The sequence below is a fragment of the Prinia subflava genome, assembly GCF_021018805.1.
Source record: "Prinia subflava isolate CZ2003 ecotype Zambia chromosome W unlocalized genomic scaffold, Cam_Psub_1.2 scaffold_54_NEW, whole genome shotgun sequence".
Classification (NCBI taxonomy): domain Eukaryota; kingdom Metazoa; phylum Chordata; class Aves; order Passeriformes; family Cisticolidae; genus Prinia; species Prinia subflava.
The window spans coordinates 243628-265852 of NW_026960619.1; the positions used below are offsets into that span (position 1 = coordinate 243628).

Below are 22225 nucleotides of genomic sequence, written 5' to 3' on the forward strand. Positions count from 1 at the left end.
TTTGCTGCATATAGATTTTATAAGATTACTGTATGTTGTAAATTTTTTATTAAGATTTGTTTGCGTTAGATTTAAATATTAGTTGATTTAAAAAGTGATTTATAATTTATAAAAGGTATGTTTGGTTAATTTGTAAAGTTTAGTTATTTCTCTTCAGAAATGAAACAGTTTCATTTGAAATGATGATGATAGAACATTGATAAATAAGATGTGAGGAGAAGATACAATTTGTTAGATCTTTGATTTTATTGTTAGTTGTGAATTGTTTTAGTCTTTTGTGTTTCATTTTGAATTCATTAGTGTATGAGGGTCTTGAGATACAATTTGTTGACATGTTAAGTATTGATATATTGATTATATAGTATGAAAATATATATAAAAATTGATAGTACTTGTAAGTTGATATTACAGTTAAGTTTTTATGCTTTGTCATTTGTTTATAGGGTTTTTCAAAAAGCATTTGTCATTTTGAATTTTTCTATTAGTTTTTTAGCCATTTAAGCATTTCGTAAATGCTTCTGATAAAAAATGTAGTTGTATTGTTAAGTGCAAGTTAGAACTTTTTCTTAAGCTTCATTTTAAGTACTTTTTTTTTGTGTAAAGATATTATAACAGTTTGCTGTATTTTAGGCATTTTATGTTTATTGTTATTAGAAGTTATATTTAAAAGATATCCTAGAGAGCATCACTCCAACTTAAAGTTTGAGTCCTGGCCAGACTCTGATTTTAACTTGGACAGATGTTGTTTGCCAACAAGGCCCAGAGGCTTCTGCTCCAAAAAATAATATGCAAGTTATCTTGACTTGGCAATTTGATCCTATTAATATAACAGCTGAATCAACTTTGAGGTGAAACCTGGTGTCCTTGCCCAGGAAAAGGTATCAGGATCTTCACTAAAAGAAAGTGTTTCAGCAGTTTGCAGTCTCTGAGGTAATGGCAAAAATGATTTTATAATTACATTTTACTTTCATTAGTATGCAAAAACATCTATTTCGTTCCCTTGCCTTTGAGAATACCAACTCACATACCAAGACTGTTTTAACTTCCCTTCTTCAGAGCTGTGGAGTCAATGAGATGCTAGTAAAAGCTGCCAGAGCTGAACAAGACAACGAGACAGCAGCATTCACCACAGCCATGCAAGATGCCATAGAGCGACAAGGACACATCATTGCAGCTGCGTTGACAGAAAGCAACATCGACTATCCCAGTAACAACAGAGGAGCCTGCAGTCAGGATACATCACCAAGTAGTGAAGAAGAAGAAACCGCAGACGATTTTGAGACTTTAAATTTAAAACTTGTGTATAAATGAATGGCAAGGACTGAGTACTGTGCTTTTATCTTATGCTTTTAATAGCTGGGATCTTAGAGTTTTTCTGAGTGAATCAAATAGTGCTTTGCTTGTAACAGTGTATACAAAAATAGTCAGCCGTGCCACAGACCCAGTTTGGATAGCTCAAAAGAAAAACGGGCAAATGTAGCAAGAGCAGGATGACTTATAGAATAAAGGTTTGAGCTATCCCAAACTAGGCCTCAGATTTGGGCCTGCCTAGAAGTAGATAAACCTGTGGCGCAGTTAGAAATTCACTTAAGGTGTGTACATGCTTTAGCTAGGATAGTTAAGATGGAAATACGGTCGCTGCCTTAAACTGTAATAGCTTACATACTTGTTCACGCTGCATGCCAATAGAAATGCACCTGTTACTGTAAACTATTCTGTACCGTATAAAACCAGCCATTTCGTGAATAAAGGGGAGATCGTATGTTATTAACCACATTGGTCGGACCTGCGTTGCTCCGTCTCCAAACTCCATTCTCAGAGTCCCTAATTCTATATGTAACTACCTCCTTCAGCAAGAATACCTCTGCTGTGACCAAGACCAATGCATATGCATTTGTATATGCAAATAAAACTGCCCTGGTGGATCCTGGAAGGGTTTTTTGGGAAACTGCACCCCAAGACAAGAAGCTAGATTCGTCAGAGGAGAATTAGATAGTGCCCTAGCCGAGCAAGGAGTAGATGCACCCCCTAGCTTAGTTTGAAGACTCACCATGACCTATGAGGAGTCTGAATGGAATGGGAACCAGCCAGCTCAAGCGACACAGACAGACAACGGAAAACTCTCGAAATTTTTCCCTGAAGGCAAAGAGCTGACTCTGTACTCCAGTGACAGACTGCCACTGCCCTGCCTTCTGATGGTTGACCAGAGAGAACTCCTAGCTGTTCCTATGGGAACAAGGACTTGGCATCTACTGTTTGCAGTGGAATGATGAACTGGGACAGCACCTGCTCCTTCCGATGGCTGCAGCAGCGTGGAAAACTCTGATCAGACTCTGCAATCCTGCTGATGACTTTGATAAAGAGCTGATCACTTTAATAAAGAGCTGAATATTAATAAAGGCATATGCCCTGTTCTTTTCACTGGGGCTCCCAGATGAGTCCCCAACAAGGGGGCTGCCACATGTACTTACACTGGGCTTGCCCAGGGATGTCTCTTGAGGCACAGCACAACTTCTGTCCTTTGAGTAGCAGCCATGGTCTGATGCAGAAGCCTGGCTTTCTCCAGGTTGTGGCCCTCACAACTGCAGGGGTTAGAGCTTGGGGACAAGGACCAAAGTGCTGAAGTGCCATTCACAGGGCTGAGCAGGGAGAGAAGGCTCCTCACTTGCCCACAAGCCAAGGGTTGAGCTTTGCCCTCCACAAGAGTGTGGGTCATTTGCCACAGCCCATCACCAGCGGCTAAAAATCTGGATCTTATACTCTGTTGCCTCAACAATTACCAGGTTAAAAGAAAAATCCACACTGAAAGCGGAGTCCAGAGGCTCCTCCAGGCTCCTGGCAACACACCCTGAGCTGGCCCAGCCCCAATTTCAGCTATTTACAGTCCAGGGGGGACACATTTCCGCAGGCAGCCCCCTCAGCCCCATCCTTGCCAAGCTGTCCAAGAGCCAGGGGTAGAGCTGTGGCAGTGTCAGATACCTGTGAGCAGGGGTGTAGGGGGACCATCACATCCCCACACTGGTCAGAAGCTGACTGTCACCTCAGCCCCAGGTAAGCGCTGACAGAGGGATGCTCCATCATTTGGTGCCCTGTGGAAGATGCAGGTTGGTGAGGCTGAAGGTGGGGAGAGGCAGAGGAGGAGGAGGTAGCAGATCTCTCCCAGCTCCTGCTCTGCAGCCCTGTGCCAGGACCAGCCAGGCTGGCTGGCTGGCAGTGGGCATTTGTGACTCATGATCCCTGATCACCATCCGATGACCCATTTACTGCCAGCAGGACAGGCCTCCCACCAGCACAGCAGTCCTGGAGCCTCACAGGAGGGTGGCTGGGCTTTGCCAGCAGCTGTGCTGATGCAGATGGGAGGGGAGGTCACTAGCCGCAGCCCTGGGATGCACAACCTGATGTGCCCCCTGGCTGGGTGGGTAATGGGGGCACACCAGGACCCTCTGTCCCAATGTTCAGTGTGGGAGAACAGGGGCAGAGATGGGACCTGTCCAGGGCCAAGCGTAGCAGGCCTTGGAGCCAGCCCAGATCCCTCACCTCCCACACCTCCCACAGCACCCTCCCTGCCTGCCTGGAGAGCTGGCTCCCAGCAGTGGGACCATGGTAACAAATGCCTTTAAAACATTCTTTATTAAGTGAGAAATCTCACTGTGCTCCCTACGCCAAGCCCTAATACAGTGTAGACCTAAATACAGCACTAATGCAAAAGCTTAAAGGATTTCCCATAACTGAGCAAAGCTGGCAGAGGGGTGAGAGCCTGGCAGGGGGAACTGCAGCCCACCTCCCTCCTCAGCACGGGCTACCCTCAGTCTAACCCCAGTCGTCCATATGTGGCCACAGCCTCCACCCTCGGACTGTTCAGTGTAGGAAATGAAAATCTTCCAAGGCCTCATCCTTCCCAGCTCAGAGCTCCAAGTTGCCCTCGTTACCCTCACCAAAATCCCCTTGATTTATGCAATAGCACAAGTAGCATTGTGACGTGTGACCTGTGCATCACCCGTCCTCCTGCTGCCAGCACTTCTGGGGCCCTGCCTATCCCTAACCTCGCTGAGGGTCACAACAGGGCCAGGGCAGCAGGGCTGGGCACATCCAGCTTCCAAAGCACAAGGGATACTCCAGGCAAGGGAGCTGCTGAGCCAGCACCTGCTGCTCCTGCACACCCCAACATCATGGGGTATGGGTGGCCACCAGCACCCTGCACCCCAGAGAATATATGGTCTTACCTTTGTATTTCCTCTGCCTTAGCACAGCCACACATGGCTCTGAGAACAGTGATGGAAATATCCTGTGTCTCCTTACTAGAATAGCAGAGTATGACCCTCGGGCAGGCTCACCCCCCTGGGCACGTGGCTGGTGGCTTTGATTCAGGCTTCTGTGGGGGAAAGCAAAACAGTTTTCTTCAATAAGAGCTTCCCAGAACGTTTACAAAGCACAGGCACCTTTGCTTTGGTGCAGCCACATGCAGCCCAAAACACCCCCCAGCGTCCCTTATTGTGATCGCCAGGAGCTGTTCACCAGCAGGAGCCCTGCCAGACATTCAGGTGCCACTGTGCTGCAGATGTGAGGGCAAAACTGAGGGCTGGCAGAGCTGTGCGGCAGGTGGGGCCACGGCCACAAAGGCTTCATGGTCATGGGGAACACAGGACATGCAGGAACTGCAGCAGAAACACTGCCATGGAGATGGGCTGAACATTGGTGCTGCGAAGCACTAAAGCAGAAGCTGCATCAATTAGACACAGGCTTTGAGCACGCAGTGGCTGTGGAGGGTGGGAGGCAGAAGCTCCCTTAGGAAGGCTCTGATAACATTTACAACATTTACAGGCAAATAATTTACGTCAACCATGGAGCAAAGCAGAAAAATACCTGTGGAGCCCAGCTGTAGTTGTGAAGAGAGAAATGGTGCAGCAGCACTGTACCAGGGCCTCCTGCCTGGCAGCGGGGATCTTCCTCAGGCAGGTGGTGAAGTGTCACAGTACCATCTCCTTGGGGCTGGATTTTAACTTTCGGATCCAGGGGAAGGGCAGTGGGAACAGTGGGGCAGATGCCAGGGCACGTGCCTGCTAAACAGACTAGCAGAGCCACCCTGAAAAAGGCAAATTGAGGAGGGAAGGGCAAAGCAAACATCGTCCAAATGAGCTGGGATTCCATCAGAGCTGGCTTGCTGGGTGGCTGCTCCTCCAAGCCTGTCTGCATGGCCTTCAGGCTGTGGCATTTTCTGTCTCCCTGTCCACAGACACCTCAGAGGTCTCCCAGCCCACTCAGGGATCCTTTGTTGGCATGTGCTGCCATCTTAGAGATGTACTCAAGGCACCGGAGTGCATCGTCTGCAGTAACAGCTCAGAGCACAAGTGAGAGAGTACAGGCTGTTCCTCACACTGCCCTGCATTCTGACATGACCCCTGCTGGGGAGAGTCAAGGGCTGCTTGTGTTGGAGAGCATATTTTAGATCCACAACTCATTGGGGATTAGCTAAACATTTCTCAATTATCTTACTTCTCAAAATAAAGAAATCAAATTGATCTATTTATACAGCACTAAGACCAGATTGAATACAAACTGGCTTTGGACCATCTGAATATGGAGCAAGTCTTGAAAAATCAAATTTTTCAACAGTCAAAGAAGTAAAAGAGATTTTCGTATTAAATTTGACTTTCCTGCACAAACAAGCCCCAATGAAAAAGTAGATGGGCCAGGTGCTGTAAGACTTCAAAATGACACATGCTGTAAATACAGCATCATGAACAATTTTGGTCAGATCCTTTAATCCAACTCCATATATAAAGCAGTTTGCAGCAGCTCCTCCTGTAACTTCTGCAAATGGGCCCCAGGTAAAATCCCACATCCCTGGCCCAAGGATGCTGTTTGGCCTTGAAACACAATTTGAAGTCTCTTGTTGATGGAGTACCCTCGATTTTCAGTGCTAGTGTAGGACTCTCACCCCCAACCTCCTCCATGGGGGAGGCTTCTGAGCAGAGCTGGTGTCTTCAAGCAGCCAAGGCTCAGCTCATCCCACACCTCAAGAAATGCATCACTTGAAAGCCCCTGTTTCCTGCAGGGAAAGCAAGCCAGACCAAAGCTAGCAATAAAAAGTATGAGCAACCATTCAGGAAAGATCCCATGCTTCCACATCAACTGCCTAGAAGTTTCAGTTCTACTTTTTTTTTGATCTTAGGAACAATTCAGACATTTAACTGTGCCATCCAATGAATCAGGTGTCATTTATAGAAGAAAGCTTCAAGTGGCCTTGACACACAAATAGAGTCAATTAACCTGCAAGAGGTCAGGGGAACAGGCTGATGAAAAAGCAGCAGTTACATAATTTGTCCTGGGCTCGGTCTGTCTGTTCTCAAAGTCAGCAGCTTGTCCTACTGGGGATGAGCAGTGTCTGCCCAGCCTCCTCTGGCAGTGCCTCCTCACCACCACTCCTGCCCCAAACTGCACCCACATCCCCTGAAACACATTCTCAAACTCCTAATCCCTCTCCCAAGTCCCCAAGAGTCAGATTCTTAAACTCCTTTGGGAAAACAGCCAAGGATCCCTCCCCTGCTGTGAGGGGAGGGAACTCCTTTTTGCTGGCACCAAATTCCCGTGGCTGCACCATTCAGGTTCATCCGTCATGCCGGTGTCCTGTCACAGATGCCTGGATGCCAAGGCTGCATCGACACTTGCACATCACAAGGGCAGTTACATCCTTGGGGCTCCCGACATTGTCCTCTGCCACCTACAAGTTGAGTGACACTGTGGCCTGGGACAGCCACGTGCCCTGGCTCGGTGCCTCCAGCTTAATGCCTTGATGGACCAAGTGGTGACTGCAAGCCAGTTTAAGGGTAAAAGCCCCTCTGACGCAATGCTATTGGTAAGAAGGTGGTGACCAAGGTGGCCTCACTGTTGAGCAGTTTTCTTACATCTAAATCTACACAACGTTACAGAAACGACAAACAAGCTCATCAAGATGCAATTTTCTCTTGCAGCAGCCTAGACCCAGCTCAGCCAGGGTGGCTCCAGACCATGGTGAGAGGCAGCCCCAGCCTGTGCTGGCCAGAGGTGTGAGCCTGGCCGGGCAGCCTGGGATGAGCTGGGCACATGGAAGAGAGCTGGGGAATCCAGGCTGCTGCCAAAGGAGAGCTCACTGTTGTATTATTGCAGTGGGACATTCAAAACAGTATCTGACATGAATGCTGAAAGAGAAAAATTAATACACACACCACTGTTCTACAAAAGCTGCAGGCCTTTGAATAGGAGTTGATTCATTCTTCATGGTTATCTTCAAATGCACAGCTGATCTCTTCTCTAATCACATCACAGACAGGGTCAGAAAGGAAGCATGGAAAAATACAAGCCAAGCAGACCATATCACATGTGTCTCCAAAGGTCTAAGGCACGAGAGAAACCAAAAGGCAGCATCTGGAAAGTTTTACTTTTTATTTTTCTAAAATACAAATGTCTGTCTTGTGTTAGTAACTTTATTATGATAGGCCAAATGCATCCAGTAAAAAGGAGGCACTGGCTACAGAATTCAAAATACTGAAGAAATTTTCTGGAAAGAAAATTATTCTGTTGATCTACACTTCAGATATAACATAGATTCAAATTCATTAGTTATTATTTTTACATCAGAATCTTTGAAGTTTGGGACTAATAAACTGGAACTTGAAAAGTTTTTAAAGTAAACTCCTATTAATATATAGATATGGATCCATAAAGAACATAACCAAGAATTTTATACACTTTATTAAAAGATCAAAAAATAAACAATAACAATATAGAAGTAACATACTAAAATGAGTAGCATTATGCACATTTCTAAAGCATGTACAAGCACTACAGCAATATAATGTGGCAAAAAGAAACAAATTCAAAGCATACACCCTGTTGGTAGCAGTTGAGGGAGTGAACTATCCTGTTATGGAACTGAAATACTGCATTAACCTACGCCTGTCTGGATCCAATGATATTTTAATTTCTTACAATTCCACAGGGCTAAGTGTAATCATTTGTATCTATTTTCTAAACTATTCCATTAAATTGATATCTAATGTTTCCCTTACTTTGTTTTACCAGAAATGCCTATGAAAAGAAGAATGTGCTTCAAAGATCTACTTTACACAGTACAGTATAAATGTTTTTATATTTTTAAATTAAAAATTGACAATTGAGGAGAACATTCTCTCTTTGATTTTAGTGATTGCCTAAAATACAATTCTCTATTTATTAAAAAAAATAGTGATTTGTTGTCAGGTGATGTAATAAAGGGTGAGGAGTCGGTTCATTTTCATGATCTAAAAAAATTAAAACAAAGCTAATTGGAAAGAAAAAAAAAATCCCATAATCCAGTCTAAGAATGGTCTTATCATCCCCTCATCTGCTAGGATACAAAAGCCATGGCAACAAAATCATTTGGCTTCCACCACTATCAAATAGCATCTGTGTACAGTAATAAAGAACTGGAACCTTGTAATTCGGTGTCAGGTAATTCTCTGTTGTGTGTTTGGTAAAATAACTTCATTTTATTCAACAGTTGTGTTATTTTGCATGTTTTAATATCTCCTTTGAGAGGCATAGAGAGTTATTTTTGATGATAGAGGATGTCAGTAAAGATCACTAGCAAAGATTTTAGCAGTGTTGCCATGATCATGCTCATACCCCGACAAAGTTTGACCAGCTATGATTCATTTCACATAGTGCAAAATATTTTTCTCTCATAATCCTAGAAATGAGAAAGGGCTTGATTATAGAAACTGATTATGGCAAAGGGAAGCCGTAATCGTGTGGTGGCTTGAACTAGCTGATTATTTTGTATTAAAATCTAGGTTATTATATAACACCAGGGAGCGAAGCAACATCTGATTTTTCCACATTTTAAAGACCCGGGGGCTGCTCCAGTTCAGCAAACCACCACTTGCACAGCCCCGTGGTGCAGAGTGAGTTGTCTGGGCACACACTGGCATCACCAGGAGTAGGGAATGCTGGCCAAGGAACAGGTCTTGGGCTTGGCAGCAACAGCTCAGCCCCCAACCCTGGGGCATCCAGCAGAGGGCGACAGTGACATCGATGTCACCTCCCACCCGTTCTGCTCTGGGGGACTTGACTCACTGCTCGAGTCAGGACCAGACTCATGGCAAAACCAGCTACTTTTCTGAAGCAAAACTGAGGCTTGGGTTTTGCAAAACATCCCCCCAAAAAACATTTTAAATCCCTTAAAAATCCAACAAAACCCAAAACTTGTTCCAATCAAAATTAAATGGGTCAACACAGGTGCTTCAGCTGCTCCAAAATCCCCCAGCACTGCAGAGCCCCAGCAGTACCAACACAAACAGGAACAAGAGGCTGCTCAATGAGGGGCCACAGCTTTGCTCTCCTTTGGTGGCAACTCAAAGGGGCTTGTTAGTCCCAGCCTGGAGCACCCAGCTGGCCACACTGCCACCAGCCTCCACCCTCCCTGCCTCAGCAGCATCTGCAGCACTACCATGTGCCTCTCAAATAAACACCATGGCTGTCACACAGCAGGAAGAACTGGTCCCAGACAATCCCAACCCATCCCTGTCCATCTACAGCTCACCAGCTCCTTCCATTTTGTTACCTTGCCCCAAAAGGTTAAAAAAAAAATCAAGAAGTTGTGACATTTCAAATTCACTCTGGCATTTAAAACACTCACCACAATGACAATCACCTCCCACAGATAAACACGTCCAGACAGAAATAGGATTAGGTGCTAGGAAAAATGTATGTGTGCTGCCATGGACCTAGCACTCCTAAAAGGATTCACCAAGAACACAACCTATCAGAAACATGACCTGGGGTGTGTTTGAAAATGTATTAAAAAAAGTAATTTGAATCTTTGCTAGTGACCTTACTAATTAATTTCACACCGTTTCCCATTCTCTGTGCTGCAGGTTGAAGCTGACCTGTTATCAGTCTGCTGTATAATAAGCTATGGCAAACTACAAAGCTTTTACAACAGCAAAGCAACATCATGCTTTCAGATAAGTTTTTTAGCAAAGAACTCCTTTTCAAAGCCTTAGTAATACCTATCTCTTTTACAAACTTTTCCTGAATTATTACAGACTTTTTATATTCAAAATAAGTTCCAAGGATTTCTTTCATGGACTATGTACATAAGTGCAAAAAAGGTGTGTCTCACACATTCGTACACTAACTGAATCAGTTTAACTGCAGCATATTTGTATCTTCAACACTGTTATGGAGTCATTCCACAATATTTTTTTTCTTATGTACAGCTTATGCTAATATAAATTAGTATTAAAATAGTTATATGCTAATTATTCAGCCCTGATCGTAATGTAATCATGTGAGTGCTCAATTTCTGGAGAAAAGAAAATTGCAGGCAAAGCTATAGTACTGAAACTGATTAATTCTGAAATCCCACTGTGTGAATGGATGTGAAATGAAAGCAAGACCAGTCACTATGTTGTAAATACAGGCTGCTGTGTTTCCCAAGTGAAAATACTGTGGAATAACCCTTGCCACACAACAATTTCTACAAGCTATAAAACCTGACTCTAAATCCATGTGTTGTAAACTTCTTGACTGAAAAAGTGACCTTAAAGACACAAATTCAGCATTGACATGGGACTTTGGGATTTTAAAAATATTCAATCATATCTTTATCTGACAGTATCAAACTGTACCTTTAACAAGCTCATACTGTTACACATCACTTTTAAATTACATGTGAAAATTTCACAAATGTATACAAAGGTAGCCATGTTGTAGTTTTGTTGCCATAGCAACAACAACTTAATATAATTAGTTAACAATGAATCTATCATTGTAGAAGTTACATACAAAGTTAATTTTGTTCTTAAACCGTAAACTATACAAACTAGTTATGGACTGTATTCTATACCTTACCATGCTTCAGTGTTGGTTTAGAATATAACTAAATGGGCTGAATACATGTATGAAAAAATTTAAACTTTCTCTAACTCTCCTTCAAAATTAAATTCATTAGTTACTAAAGATATCAAAAAAAGCAATAATGAAAACCTTAAAAACTAATGGTAGAGAAATGAAAATATATGACATGGATTAATGCGTTGTAGCCTAGTAACAATGAGTTGTAGCTCTATTTACATTTGGATTAGGCTATCAACTATTTTTTTTAAAACTTATTACAGTCTTTAACAAACAGTATATACTCTAAGGCCTTCAACAGGCACATGGTAAAATCAGGTCAATATCATACTAAATCCATTCAACAGGAATGGGAAATTAGATTTTCCTCATAAATTTCACCTTTTTCAGTTTTCATGTCTGTGAAATGTACAAGGGAAAAACAAAACAAGGACTCCAGTTTCTCAATTGTTGTGTACCCGCTGTGTCCTAGAGCTACTCCTACCATGCCAGTGCCAGCCCGAGTCAGGCCAGGTGACGTTGCTGGCACACACGCATTCCGCTCTGGCCACCTGTGCCACCAACATGCGCCTGGCTCTGGGGCCAGCTCTGCAGGGTCCCCGCTGCAGCAGGACAGCTGGAGGAGCAGTGGGACCCCAGCCTGGCCATGCTGCCCTTGGGGAGCACCTGAGCGCAGAGCAGGGCAGCGAGGAGTGGCAGCCGGGAGGAGAAGCGTGTTGGAGCGCTCAGGAACGGGGCCTGCACGGGCTGCTCAGGGAGGTAATGGCTTCTAGAACGTTGTGATGCAAAAATACACGGTCAAAAATCATCAGCTAAAAATTTCCAACTAAAAAACATGGCTGATTGTGAAATCATGTTCCGAATTCCTAAAAACACTGTATTTAACAAAAACAATCTTAATAGTTTTATGAATCCACTTTAAATCCCTCTTTTATTGTCTTCTCGTGTTACAGTTTAGTAGTAGTAATTTTTATTGAAACTACTAACAACCTTTTTTTCATGAAAATTATCAATCTCAGCTTTCATTTTCCCTCTGCATGACCCGTTTTATCCAAGTTTCAGCATTTCTTGCATATTGTTTGCATAAGGCTGAGAGAAATGGACAAAGAGAAATAGTTGGATAAACAAAAAAAATAGGTTCATGGAAAGTGGGACGCTTATAAAAATGTCACTAAAATTATATCAATTCAAACAAACTTACATACATCTCTTGTCAAATAAAGGATGATATTCATGCTTTTATGACATTTGTTTAGAGTCACTAGCTCAGTGACTTTGTAATAGTCTATTTAGGAAATTTATAGTCTGGCGACTGCTTTTTTTTTCTTTTCTTTCTTGAACAAAGAAAATTAGAGCAAGTCATTGCACAACTAGTTTAAATAGTGCTACCTCAAAATGGCATATTTGCCAAGATTGTTTTGAATTTGGTGAAGTTTAGTGCTTCAAGCTTTTCTTTCCTTAAACTCATTTACAAATTAACTCTAAATTTGCCAGCAATATAAAAACTGTTGTGGCACCTAATACAACTACCCTGAACATCCCTCAATGGACCTCTTTCATAAAAAATAATCCTTAAATGCCTTTTTTTTTCCAGTGCTTTAAATGTGACATGAAAACAGCTGTATTCTAGGTTTACATTCTATGCACATCTATGTCAGATGTTTAAATTGATAAATAAAATAGGAGGTTACATCAAAGTTTCAAGATATACAAAAATCGATTTAGCACTGAAAAAATTTCAACCTCCTTGAACTCATAAAGCCATACAAGCTTGAATGCATCCTTTCTGGCTTAAGATCAGCTCTGTTCTTTGTTGAGGCACTGGCACAGGTTGTGCAAAACTCATTTTTGATACACAAATATTTTCAAACAGGAAGTACTCAAATCCACTTTTTCCACTAACAATGTTATGGTTTTGGGAAACAGAAACACAGCGGTGAAAAGAACAGGTATATGGTCGCCAATACAAATGAGAGTCACTGATTTCAGGCCACCTCGCCACTTGAGAGCACAGATGGCTGGGGAACATCCATGGACACAAGCAACTGTCAAAACTCAGGGTCCATAAAGGAGGTCTTGGGGGGATGTTTTTTCCCCTCTTTCTATCAGGGTTTGGTTCAAAGTCTGCTGAACTGAACAAAAAGATTCCTCAAGGCCTTCTTTAGCTGGGCTCCTCAAAGGTTTGTGCTATGAGTGTCTCCACGGGCAGATGGTCAGAGCCTGCCCTGGGGCGCACAGGCTGCGCCCTAGGTGTGCCTCCATCACTCGTGGCCCATGGAGATACAGATTCTAGCAAACTGTCTGTGCTCATACTGCAGGAGAGGGGGCAAGGAAAATCTAACCAAGGTCAAGGAATCAGGAAAAGAGAAGAAAATCTGGCTGTCTGAATTTGGTACTCTACAGGACCACTCTGAGCTCAGGGTGGTTGTCCCTCCAGACACTGTGAGCTGGCCTGTTGCTTGATTCTCTTTCTCTTTGTATGGAGTTTGTGAATTTACAGCAGCAAATCCATCTCTTCCATAATGTCAGTGATACTGTAGAGCTATGACAGGGATGAATTTGGAGGTATTCTCAACCAAAATGCATTTCTGCAGCATAACGACAGGCAGGGCTATCCAGGGTGCACGGGCTGAAATGGTTTTATTCATGCATATGAAAAAGAGGTATTGAGAACTAGCCCTTGTTGTGCAGCACACATTGCTCTTGATCAAGTAGAAGGTGCCAAAATAAATCCACTGACCGACAGGAACTCCATTAAGACAAATGTTTATCTACAGCAGAAAGCTTATGCTGACCTTTTTGCTGCTTTGTTACTGCTGTGTTTGCTTTACAGGGCCAGAGATCACGGGGGGGGGGAAGGAATCACCCACTTATGGAAAATGGTGATCAAATAGATGGGGCATGCTGACAAAATTTCAACAAGAAATAAATAAGATTTCAGGCCAAAATGTTTCAGCATGCTGGGTGGAGACAAGACCCAGGACTCAGTGCTACCCAGTCTGGGCTGAGTCACGGGCCCGGGCCTTCCCCAGCTAATGGCTGGCACCGGCTCCTCTCAAATGCAATGAGCTTTTGCCCCACTGAAGCTGTCTCACTCCACCACCATCTTTTCGTTGTTTGTTTTGACTGCACCATGAGAACAGCGAGAGAGATTGTGCTTGTGCGCCGTTTGCAGCTGAGAATACACTTCAATGGACAACAGAGCTGCAGAAATCCCTTGATGCTTACCCCGTCTGAGCAAATTGTTCCTGTCCTCTTACTGAGCCTGGGCTTTTGTGTTTTGTTTTGTTGGGTTTTTTTTGGTTTTTTCTGGGTTTTTTTGTTGTTTGTTTGTTTTTTGTTGTCCAAAAGTTTCCAGAATCAGCTCATTGTATTGAAAGAAGAACTTTGAACTGGACTAAAATGATAGCCATCCTTTCACATCACTTGTACTAAAAATTTGGAGACTATCTGAAGGCAAGTTTTAAATTATAAAAGGAGCATTTAACATAAGCAAATTTAGCTGACATTGACAGCAAAATCCAGCAAAGGGCAGAACATTCTAAGTTGTGTTTTTCAAGCACATAATTCCTGTTTCCCACAATAACATTTTTAGTAAAAAACAAACAAACCCCCATAAAATCTACAGTATATGAAAACTTAAGACATAACAATAATGAAAAAATGGTACTGAGTATACTTAATAATGATGTACACTTTAAAACAAATCAATAGACTATGATGTAAACAAAACAGTAAGATAACACTTTAAAAATAAGACAAACATTTATCCATCGATAGTATACAGTAAAACAACAGTCCACTGTGCAGATACACTTATGATGGTAGTCATAAAATGATTAAGTGTGTTAAAGTAATGTGTTATAAAAATCTATTATAATTTCCTACTTATATATCTCATATAACAGAGCACTGTTTGTTAATTGTTTCTATAGTGATTTTTTTTTCTTTTTTTTTGACATTCCCATTGATCAGTTTTTGGTTAACATGTAGGCTGCAACAGGCTTACTTTAGAGATGGTAGAGAATGACAGAGGGAAGAGGGGAATATATACAGAAAGGCCATGCGCAGCTTCCCACCAAGAAGTCCTGGTGCTCCATAATTTTACTGTTCAGAATTTCAACATGGTCTGCTTCAGGGGAAAGAAAAAAACAACAACAAAGAAATAGTGAGAAGTTAATACATCTGTATTTTAAAAGTCATTTTAATATATTTACATTTTCAATGTGTTGCCCAAGAGGTTGTCATTAGTGTGTTGCAGACAGATATTTTATTCCATTAATTTTCTGGTGTAGGGAGAAATTGCCAATAACACACTTGGCATCCTCTTAAATCTGCACTTATGACTCTCTCTTTCCCATGCACTTCACACACAATGACAGGACAAATAGCGAAAGAGGGAGGTGGACAAATAATAGTCTTGATTTTTGGATGGGATGCCAAGTAGAGGGTGGCTAAGGAGAGGGCCAAAGGAATCCCTGATCTGTGTTAGCTCTTGTTTCCTTCAGACAGTCACATTAAATCTGATCCTAAGGAGTCACAAATCAAAGGCAAACTGAACCCAGAGATAAAACACAGACACAGAAACCCTATGCTCAGGGGACCCTCTTCTGGGAGAAAATTGCCTCTTTGTGATGTACTCATGAAAATCCTCCACTGAAGGACCCAACAACTTATCTCCTGCAGACCTAGACCAACCAGCCTGGCTACCAGGACTACTTCAACCATGGAGGAAAAGAAAAACATCTGTCAGAGCAGCGAGTGTTTCAGTTACCATAGTCCCACTCAGGGAAAGTCTCCTGAAAAAATGCTGAAAACAATCTCAAAGACTTCAAGATGAAGCTCTTCCAATCAAATGATCCATTATTGGGTGGAACAGGCTGGTTTACACGTTATGGAAGTGGGTTAACATGTCAGGTGTCACGTTTGTCATTTGGAACAGCAGTACAGTCTAAGCTGAACATTTTCACTAATCTGGATAAGCTTGGTGTCACCCCTCATGAACAGGGTCCACAGCCACAGTTAGCAGGTCATGTATACATATGGTATTTATTTAAGGGCAGCAGAGATAAGGGCCACCACTGAGAAAGTAGCTTCTGTTGATTGCTAATAGATATCATTACAGAATTGCTTGCCAAATTAATTTCTAGTATTTAAGGACTTGCCTGTAATATGTAACCTAAGAAAGAAATGGGTTGCATATCTGCATATACTAAATGGTTGCTTTGAGAAAATCTGGTGACCTCTTGTTGAATTGGCTGAACTCTTTATTCTCTTGGGGTAAAAAAACAGTCAAGAACTGAAACTACCCAGAGATTTTAGCTCATGAACATCAGCTAAAACTCACAGAGAAAAGCAATGGAAAAATGACACTGCTGCTATGACTGTGAAACAGTACTCTGTAAGTTCAAGGACAAATTCCTCCATCATTCCCCTCACTATCATCTTAGGGAAGCCCAGGATCTGCAGGTGGGGTGAAGACTATGGTGCTTTATGACATTCGTTCTGGTCTTCAACCCACCATGAGCCAGGCCCTCTGTGCAGCTGACCGGCAGAGTTCTGCCCAGACCAAGCCAGCCTTGCAGATGGCACAGCAGCTGCTGTTGACTCAATCCTGCTTACCCAAGGAAAGGAAATATGTCACTAACAGCAAAAGAGAAGTTACACCTTTTCAGCTGACTCATTACCAGAGCAGTCTTTGCCATCAACACTGCAAATCCCTCAGGCATCTGCAGGTAGCTGGGAGCCGTGCAGAGCAAGAGCAACCTGTAAACAGAGCCATGGGACTGGGGGGATGCACAGGGAGGCTGTGAATGCTGCAACACAGGTACTTGAGACACAGGAAACTCGTTATAAATCATGGGGCTGGTCCGTGTCTGTGCTCCAGCTGCTGAATTCCTGTTGAGTCAGCAGAGCACGAAGCCAATGGGGTCCCATGGGCTCAGTCCCTATGCCTGAGCCAGCCCCGTGTTTAGGGGATGCAGTGCCCACGTACAAATCAATTCACCATAAAGAGAAATACCAAAAAGGAACTTACTGTTCTATTGGGAACTTCTACATCTGTGAAACAAACATGCTGCTACTCAGTTCATCTACTGATAACTGGGATATCTACAGCAAAAAAACCCAAAGAACACAACACATTAAAACATCGTCTTGACATTGGCCTGTTCATTCTGTCTTCAGTATCAAGTTATTACGTACATCAGTGTCTCATAAAACAGGATCCACTCCCAAGTCTTTATTTTGCTACACATCAAGCACAATGTAGCTGCACCACTACTGATGCCTTGTGGAGTACCTGGTGATTGTACTGGGATTTTGACTCCACAGACTACAAGAAAAACAGAAATGCCCTGAAACTATCTGGCTGAAACAGGACTCACACAGCCACAGAGCAACGCTGCACAGGAATTTCTACTTTCCTCTCATGACCAATACAAGTCTGAGTAAGACCTGCTCTACCTGAAAATAACAACAAAGCACAGAAAAAGACTGGCAATTCCTACTGCGAGCAGTAAAACACTGCCTTGGACTTATGCAGGCAAAACTCCTACTGAAATCCTCATGACCTCACACCAACCAAAGACTAGAGGATGCCTCCAGAGATATTACTGGCATTCAGCATGGCTAACAGCCTCCTACAGAGCATAGTGACACCCTGATTTCTTTGCAATAGCTCTAAACCTGAGAGCATGACAAATAGAAATGCTAAAATTAGTCCTGGGGGAAAAAAAATTAAAAAGTGCTTGAAATGTCTCTGGTCTAACTGGGAGAATTTGTGTCACACCAAATTATCAGAAAGCATCACTAGGACAGGTTGTGCATATACAGTTCAGGACTGGTGCAGAAGCAGCCATCACACTCAGTATCTTCAGAGGAAAGTTTTGGAGAGAATTATGGCTTGGCAGACATGCGTGGAATCCTGTACACTTATGGCAGTGTTACAATGGCATGTACTGCACATCCAGAGTCCTTTCTGTAGGGATGGGTGACATGCTATTGGCATAAAAAAACCTTCACACTTCACAGCCTCACTCCAGATTTTTGGGTTTTGGTTGTTTAGGGATTTTTTTAGTAGTTTTTAGAGTCAAATTTTGTGGTGGGGGGAGGCCACTTTGTGTTTCTACTTCCACTTCCCAGCCCAGAGAGGATATGCCAAAATACCACAGGGAAGGTTGTTCGGGGTGGTATTTCTGCTTGAAACTGAAAGCAGAAGTGCTGCAGGTCTTGCGCGACTGTTCGCACGGGAGATTCACAATCCGTTTTTTGAGGACCCGGAGGAAGCGTGTTTTTGGAGGAGAGCCTGCGCCCCTGCCAATCGCCCATCCCTACACTCCGGACGGGCTTGTGCCCATCCCGCAGGTGGCAGGAGCGGCCCCTCTCAGATCCCCGGCCACATGCACGCACGCACGCGCGCACACATACACGCGCACGCTGCCTCTGTGCGTCCCAGCCTGCGCCGAGCCGGGCGGGACGGCGCTTGACCCCGCACGGGCTCCAGCCCTCGCCCGGTCCTCAAGATCTGAACACGTGAAAGAAAGCCATTGAAAGGGCCAAACCTGATTGGCGGTGGCTGTTGCAGCGAAGGGGACGCTGGTGGCAGGAGTTGTTGCTGCAGACACAGTGGTGGGCGTAGCACCGTGCATCATGGGCACTTTCGGAAGGGAACCATGGAAGCGACATACAGGAGGGTGGAGCATATATATATTTTGTTTGGTTGGTTTTATGTAACCATGGCAACATGTGGTGGATTTGGGGGCGTGGCAGGAATCAGCAACAAGCCATGTGACATCATCATGAAGGACACATCGGGGCGCAGCATGCAATCACAGTGCAAAGCAAGACAGTGTTGGGAAAAAAATAAACAAGAGAGAAGGGGAAAAGCCAATTACAATTATAATTAAGGAAAAAACCAAAACATTCTCAACACTTAGTACATTTATAAGCAGAACAATGATGTATTAGACTCCGAGGGCCAAATTTCCAAAGGGGGGAGAAGATGGGTGTGCTAGCAAAAGTCCATGTCAGCTCGCACTTGTGGGGAGTTAGACACAGCCAGTGCACATTCCTTTGGGTGGGGACATTTTGGCAAGCACACCCTCCCGCCCGCCTGGGAAAGCTTGTCTCCTTCCCTTCCCATCCCGTCCCCGCCACCAACCACAGGTATATGATGACCTTTGCAGAGGCTGCTGCAGCCCTTTCACCTGGTTTTCTCGCCTCTCTCTAGCAGGGACAATGTTTCAGCATGGGGCAGAGCAGGAGGCACGGCAAACGAGCGGCTGGCAGACTGAGCTCTCTTCGTACAAATTCAGTATGCTTCCTTTCCACCCTAATTCTATAGGATTTGGCAAAACTCCCCTCTTGCAGAGTGGGGGGTGAGGGGATGCAGAGGGGAAAGGACAGAGAGGGGAAAAATACACAAATGCATCCAAACAGCTACAATTTGCAGGAAGAGCATCCAAAAGGACAACACAGCAGCAGAGAGCTTGGCAGCCTCCTGAAGCTGCACATCCCACAGAGCACAGTGCTGGAAGGGATGCTCTGGTGCACACATGGGCATCCCCCAAACCCAGGGGGGGGAGGTTTGTGGGGCCAAGGAGCCCACAGGAAGGCCCAGCCATCCCCACAAACATGCAGTGGGGAAGCAGACTTGCCTTCCCCTCCACCCCAGCAGCCACAGTCAGCCCCAGCAGGGAAGGAGCATGTGCCTGTGGCTGGGCACACTCCAGCAATGAGATGTTGGAACATGTGGGTTGGAGTTTCCTGCAGGCAGAGGTGTATTTGAGGGACTCAGCTCCCCATCATGCAAGCGATGTGTCCTCCCTGTACTACAGGGATAGGCAGGTTCAAGAGCAGAGTGTTCAGCCATTCATGCCAGAGCTTCCAGACCTGCTCTTGGAAAGCCTTGCACTCCCCCAGGGCTCCTACTTCTCTCCCTCTGGCTAAAGCAGGCACACAACCGCATGCTGGTAATCTTGCATAACCTTGGCTAGAGGATGAAAGCTCAGTTTTCACCCGCCCTGCTGTGCTCAGCAGCTGTAGACAGAGGAGAAAGTCCTCAAAGGCCTGCAGAGGTTTCATCAAGACCCAGATGCTGAGCCTGAACAGAGTGGATCCCTGCAGCATTAATGAGCATGTACTCATTGCCTCCCTGTATCCCACATGCACCTGCAGTGGTACCTCCCCATGATCTCCTGTACCTGCACACCTAACACTGCCCTACAGAGATGACTCTCCAGCCAGTCCATGATCCAAATCCTGTTTCTCTTGCTGTACAAGCAGCATCCTGCTCTGGCAGAGGGGATGACCCCAGATGTGTTCTCCTCCTTAGCACCTTTGTTAAACCAGTCTCCTAAAATATCCTCAGAAGGACAACTAAAACTCCAATCTTAAGTCTGCCTGTTGCTTGATACAAAACAAAAATAAGCCAACAGGATCCTCTCACTTCTATTTCCTTGTGTCAGATTACTTAAATGGGTTGTAAAGACATTTAAGTGACAGATTCTTATCTCTGAAGCAGAACTAAATAGGGGTGGGAACACATCTCCTTGGATTCTCTTATTGTAAGTCACATGAAACACTGTACTGCACAGAAATTAAAAGGGATACAACCATTTAGGCCTCAAAGAAGACAGCAGATAGTCACACCACTCAGCCACCCAGGTTCTCGCTGATGCATACTAACTTCCAGTCTCTTTCAGATTAGGAAAAAGTTGAGAAGTTTGTGTAAAAAAAACATACCAACGCTTGCAGTGGGTGTCATGCACAGAACTGACCCTGCACACCATGCATTGAAGCGTGGAAAGATGAACAAAAGGGATATTTCATTAGTGAAGCTTCAGTGTTAGATATCACTTTAACTAAAAAGCAGCTATTCTCTTTGCAGCATTCAGTATTTAAGCACATGCAACCAGATTCTGTATATTGGTACATCAATAGTTTAAACTCACTTTTAAGAGATCATAGCAAACCAAATTAATTCTTTAATTCTTGGGCAGCAGAGAATAAACTCCTCCCACCTTAGTATTAAATGATATGACTGATCCCAGAAATCAGGGTTGTTTGGGATTTTTTGGGTATTGGGTATGCTGATTTCTTTCTGATCATGTCAACAGAAAACAAATTGCCCTTAGAAGAATGTCATACTCATGGTTAAAATTGACTTTCCAAAAGCAGTTTACTCCCACAAGCAGGGACTGTGATTCAAAGTCTCTAATTTAAGCTGAAAGAGGCATTTATTTTTCTGGACTCAAAAATATTGCAGTGGTGATGCCATTTTCAAGAGACAGCCTGACTCCCCCCTGCCATGGCAACCCACGACGCTGATCTCTCAACAACTGAGCAGGCGATACTAAGAAAAGCAACAGCTTGCTTCCCCTCCCCACAGTGAGAGCTGTCATGTGCCACCTGTCAGCTTTGCCTTCCTGAGCACTGCCAAGGCTGAGCCCAGATCTGCAGTCTGATGTGTAACATAAATTCATCCCAGATCCATCCTCTGACTGCAAATTTGCTTTCTGCCCAGCATTAATGTCTTCAGACGAGAGCAGGTGCCAGCAAGCAGCCCTGTTATGCATCAGCCCTGCGCGTAATTTCATTGCCATGAGACTGGCACTACAGCATAGCGAGTGCTGGGTACAGCTGATTTATGGTGCTCCATCAGAAATGTGTGTCCTTACATCAACTTTGGCAACTGCAACCTTGAGGAAGAGGAGTGTGTAGCCAGCTGTGGGACTTGGCATTCCCCAGGGTGTCAACATTTCCTCAAAAGTATTTCACTTGGCATCTGTCAGAGCTGTAGTAAGGTCAGCTAAGTCCAGCCCCTCCAACACTTTGCAGAGCACAAGGTAAGAGGCTACTACTCCATCTTTCTGCATAAGAATCTGCTTCCCTGGAAGAACATCTTAGCAGCTGCTGATTTCTGAGTATTTCCAAGGGCTCTCATAACAGAAAGGCCACACAAAGCAGAGGGTTTAGGTACCCGCTCCCCAGACCCACACTCCACCTGAGAAAGTTTGCTCTTAGGACAGGATTGACTCTAAAGCTTTTGCCCTGACCCCAAAGAACAACAGCACCAAGGTGCAGGTCCACTATGTGTTTACCTCCAGGGATCAGACCAGAGAAACACTCTGTATTTTTGTAAATATCATCTGACAAGTAAATACAGCATTAAACATTAAAAACACTGGGCATTAATTTTCCTATGATGCTCTGACTTATAATAATGATACTAAAATATGAGCTATCAATTCTGGAATATTCCTAATTCAGCCACTTATAATACTTTCCACTCAAAGCAGGTTTTGTTTTTCATTTGGCTGCAGTTAATTGGCCAGTCAGAAGTCATTCA

At 44.0% G+C, this 22225-nt stretch overlaps 1 protein-coding gene across 13 annotated transcripts in view; it reads right to left on the minus strand.

Annotated features, from left to right (window-relative positions):
- Positions 1–7407: 7407 nt before the first annotated feature.
- LOC134565281 (muscleblind-like protein 3) overlaps positions 7408–22225 on the minus strand; it is a 124142-nt gene continuing 109324 nt past the window's right edge. For 8 of the 13 annotated variants that reach the window (XM_063424802.1, XM_063424796.1, XM_063424801.1 and 5 more), the window contains 4 exons: positions 20620–20655; positions 18438–18532; positions 16913–16986; positions 7408–15007 (listed from right to left, as the gene is read on the minus strand). In XM_063424802.1, coding sequence (XP_063280872.1) covers positions 16930–16986; positions 18438–18532; positions 20620–20655 — 188 coding nt within the window. In that variant the 3' untranslated portion in view covers positions 7408–15007; positions 16913–16929. The remainder of the gene's footprint in view (positions 15008–16912; positions 16987–18437; positions 18533–20619; positions 20656–22225) is intronic. The other 5 variants (XR_010083854.1, XR_010083852.1, XM_063424794.1 and 2 more) reach the window with 4 other exon arrangements.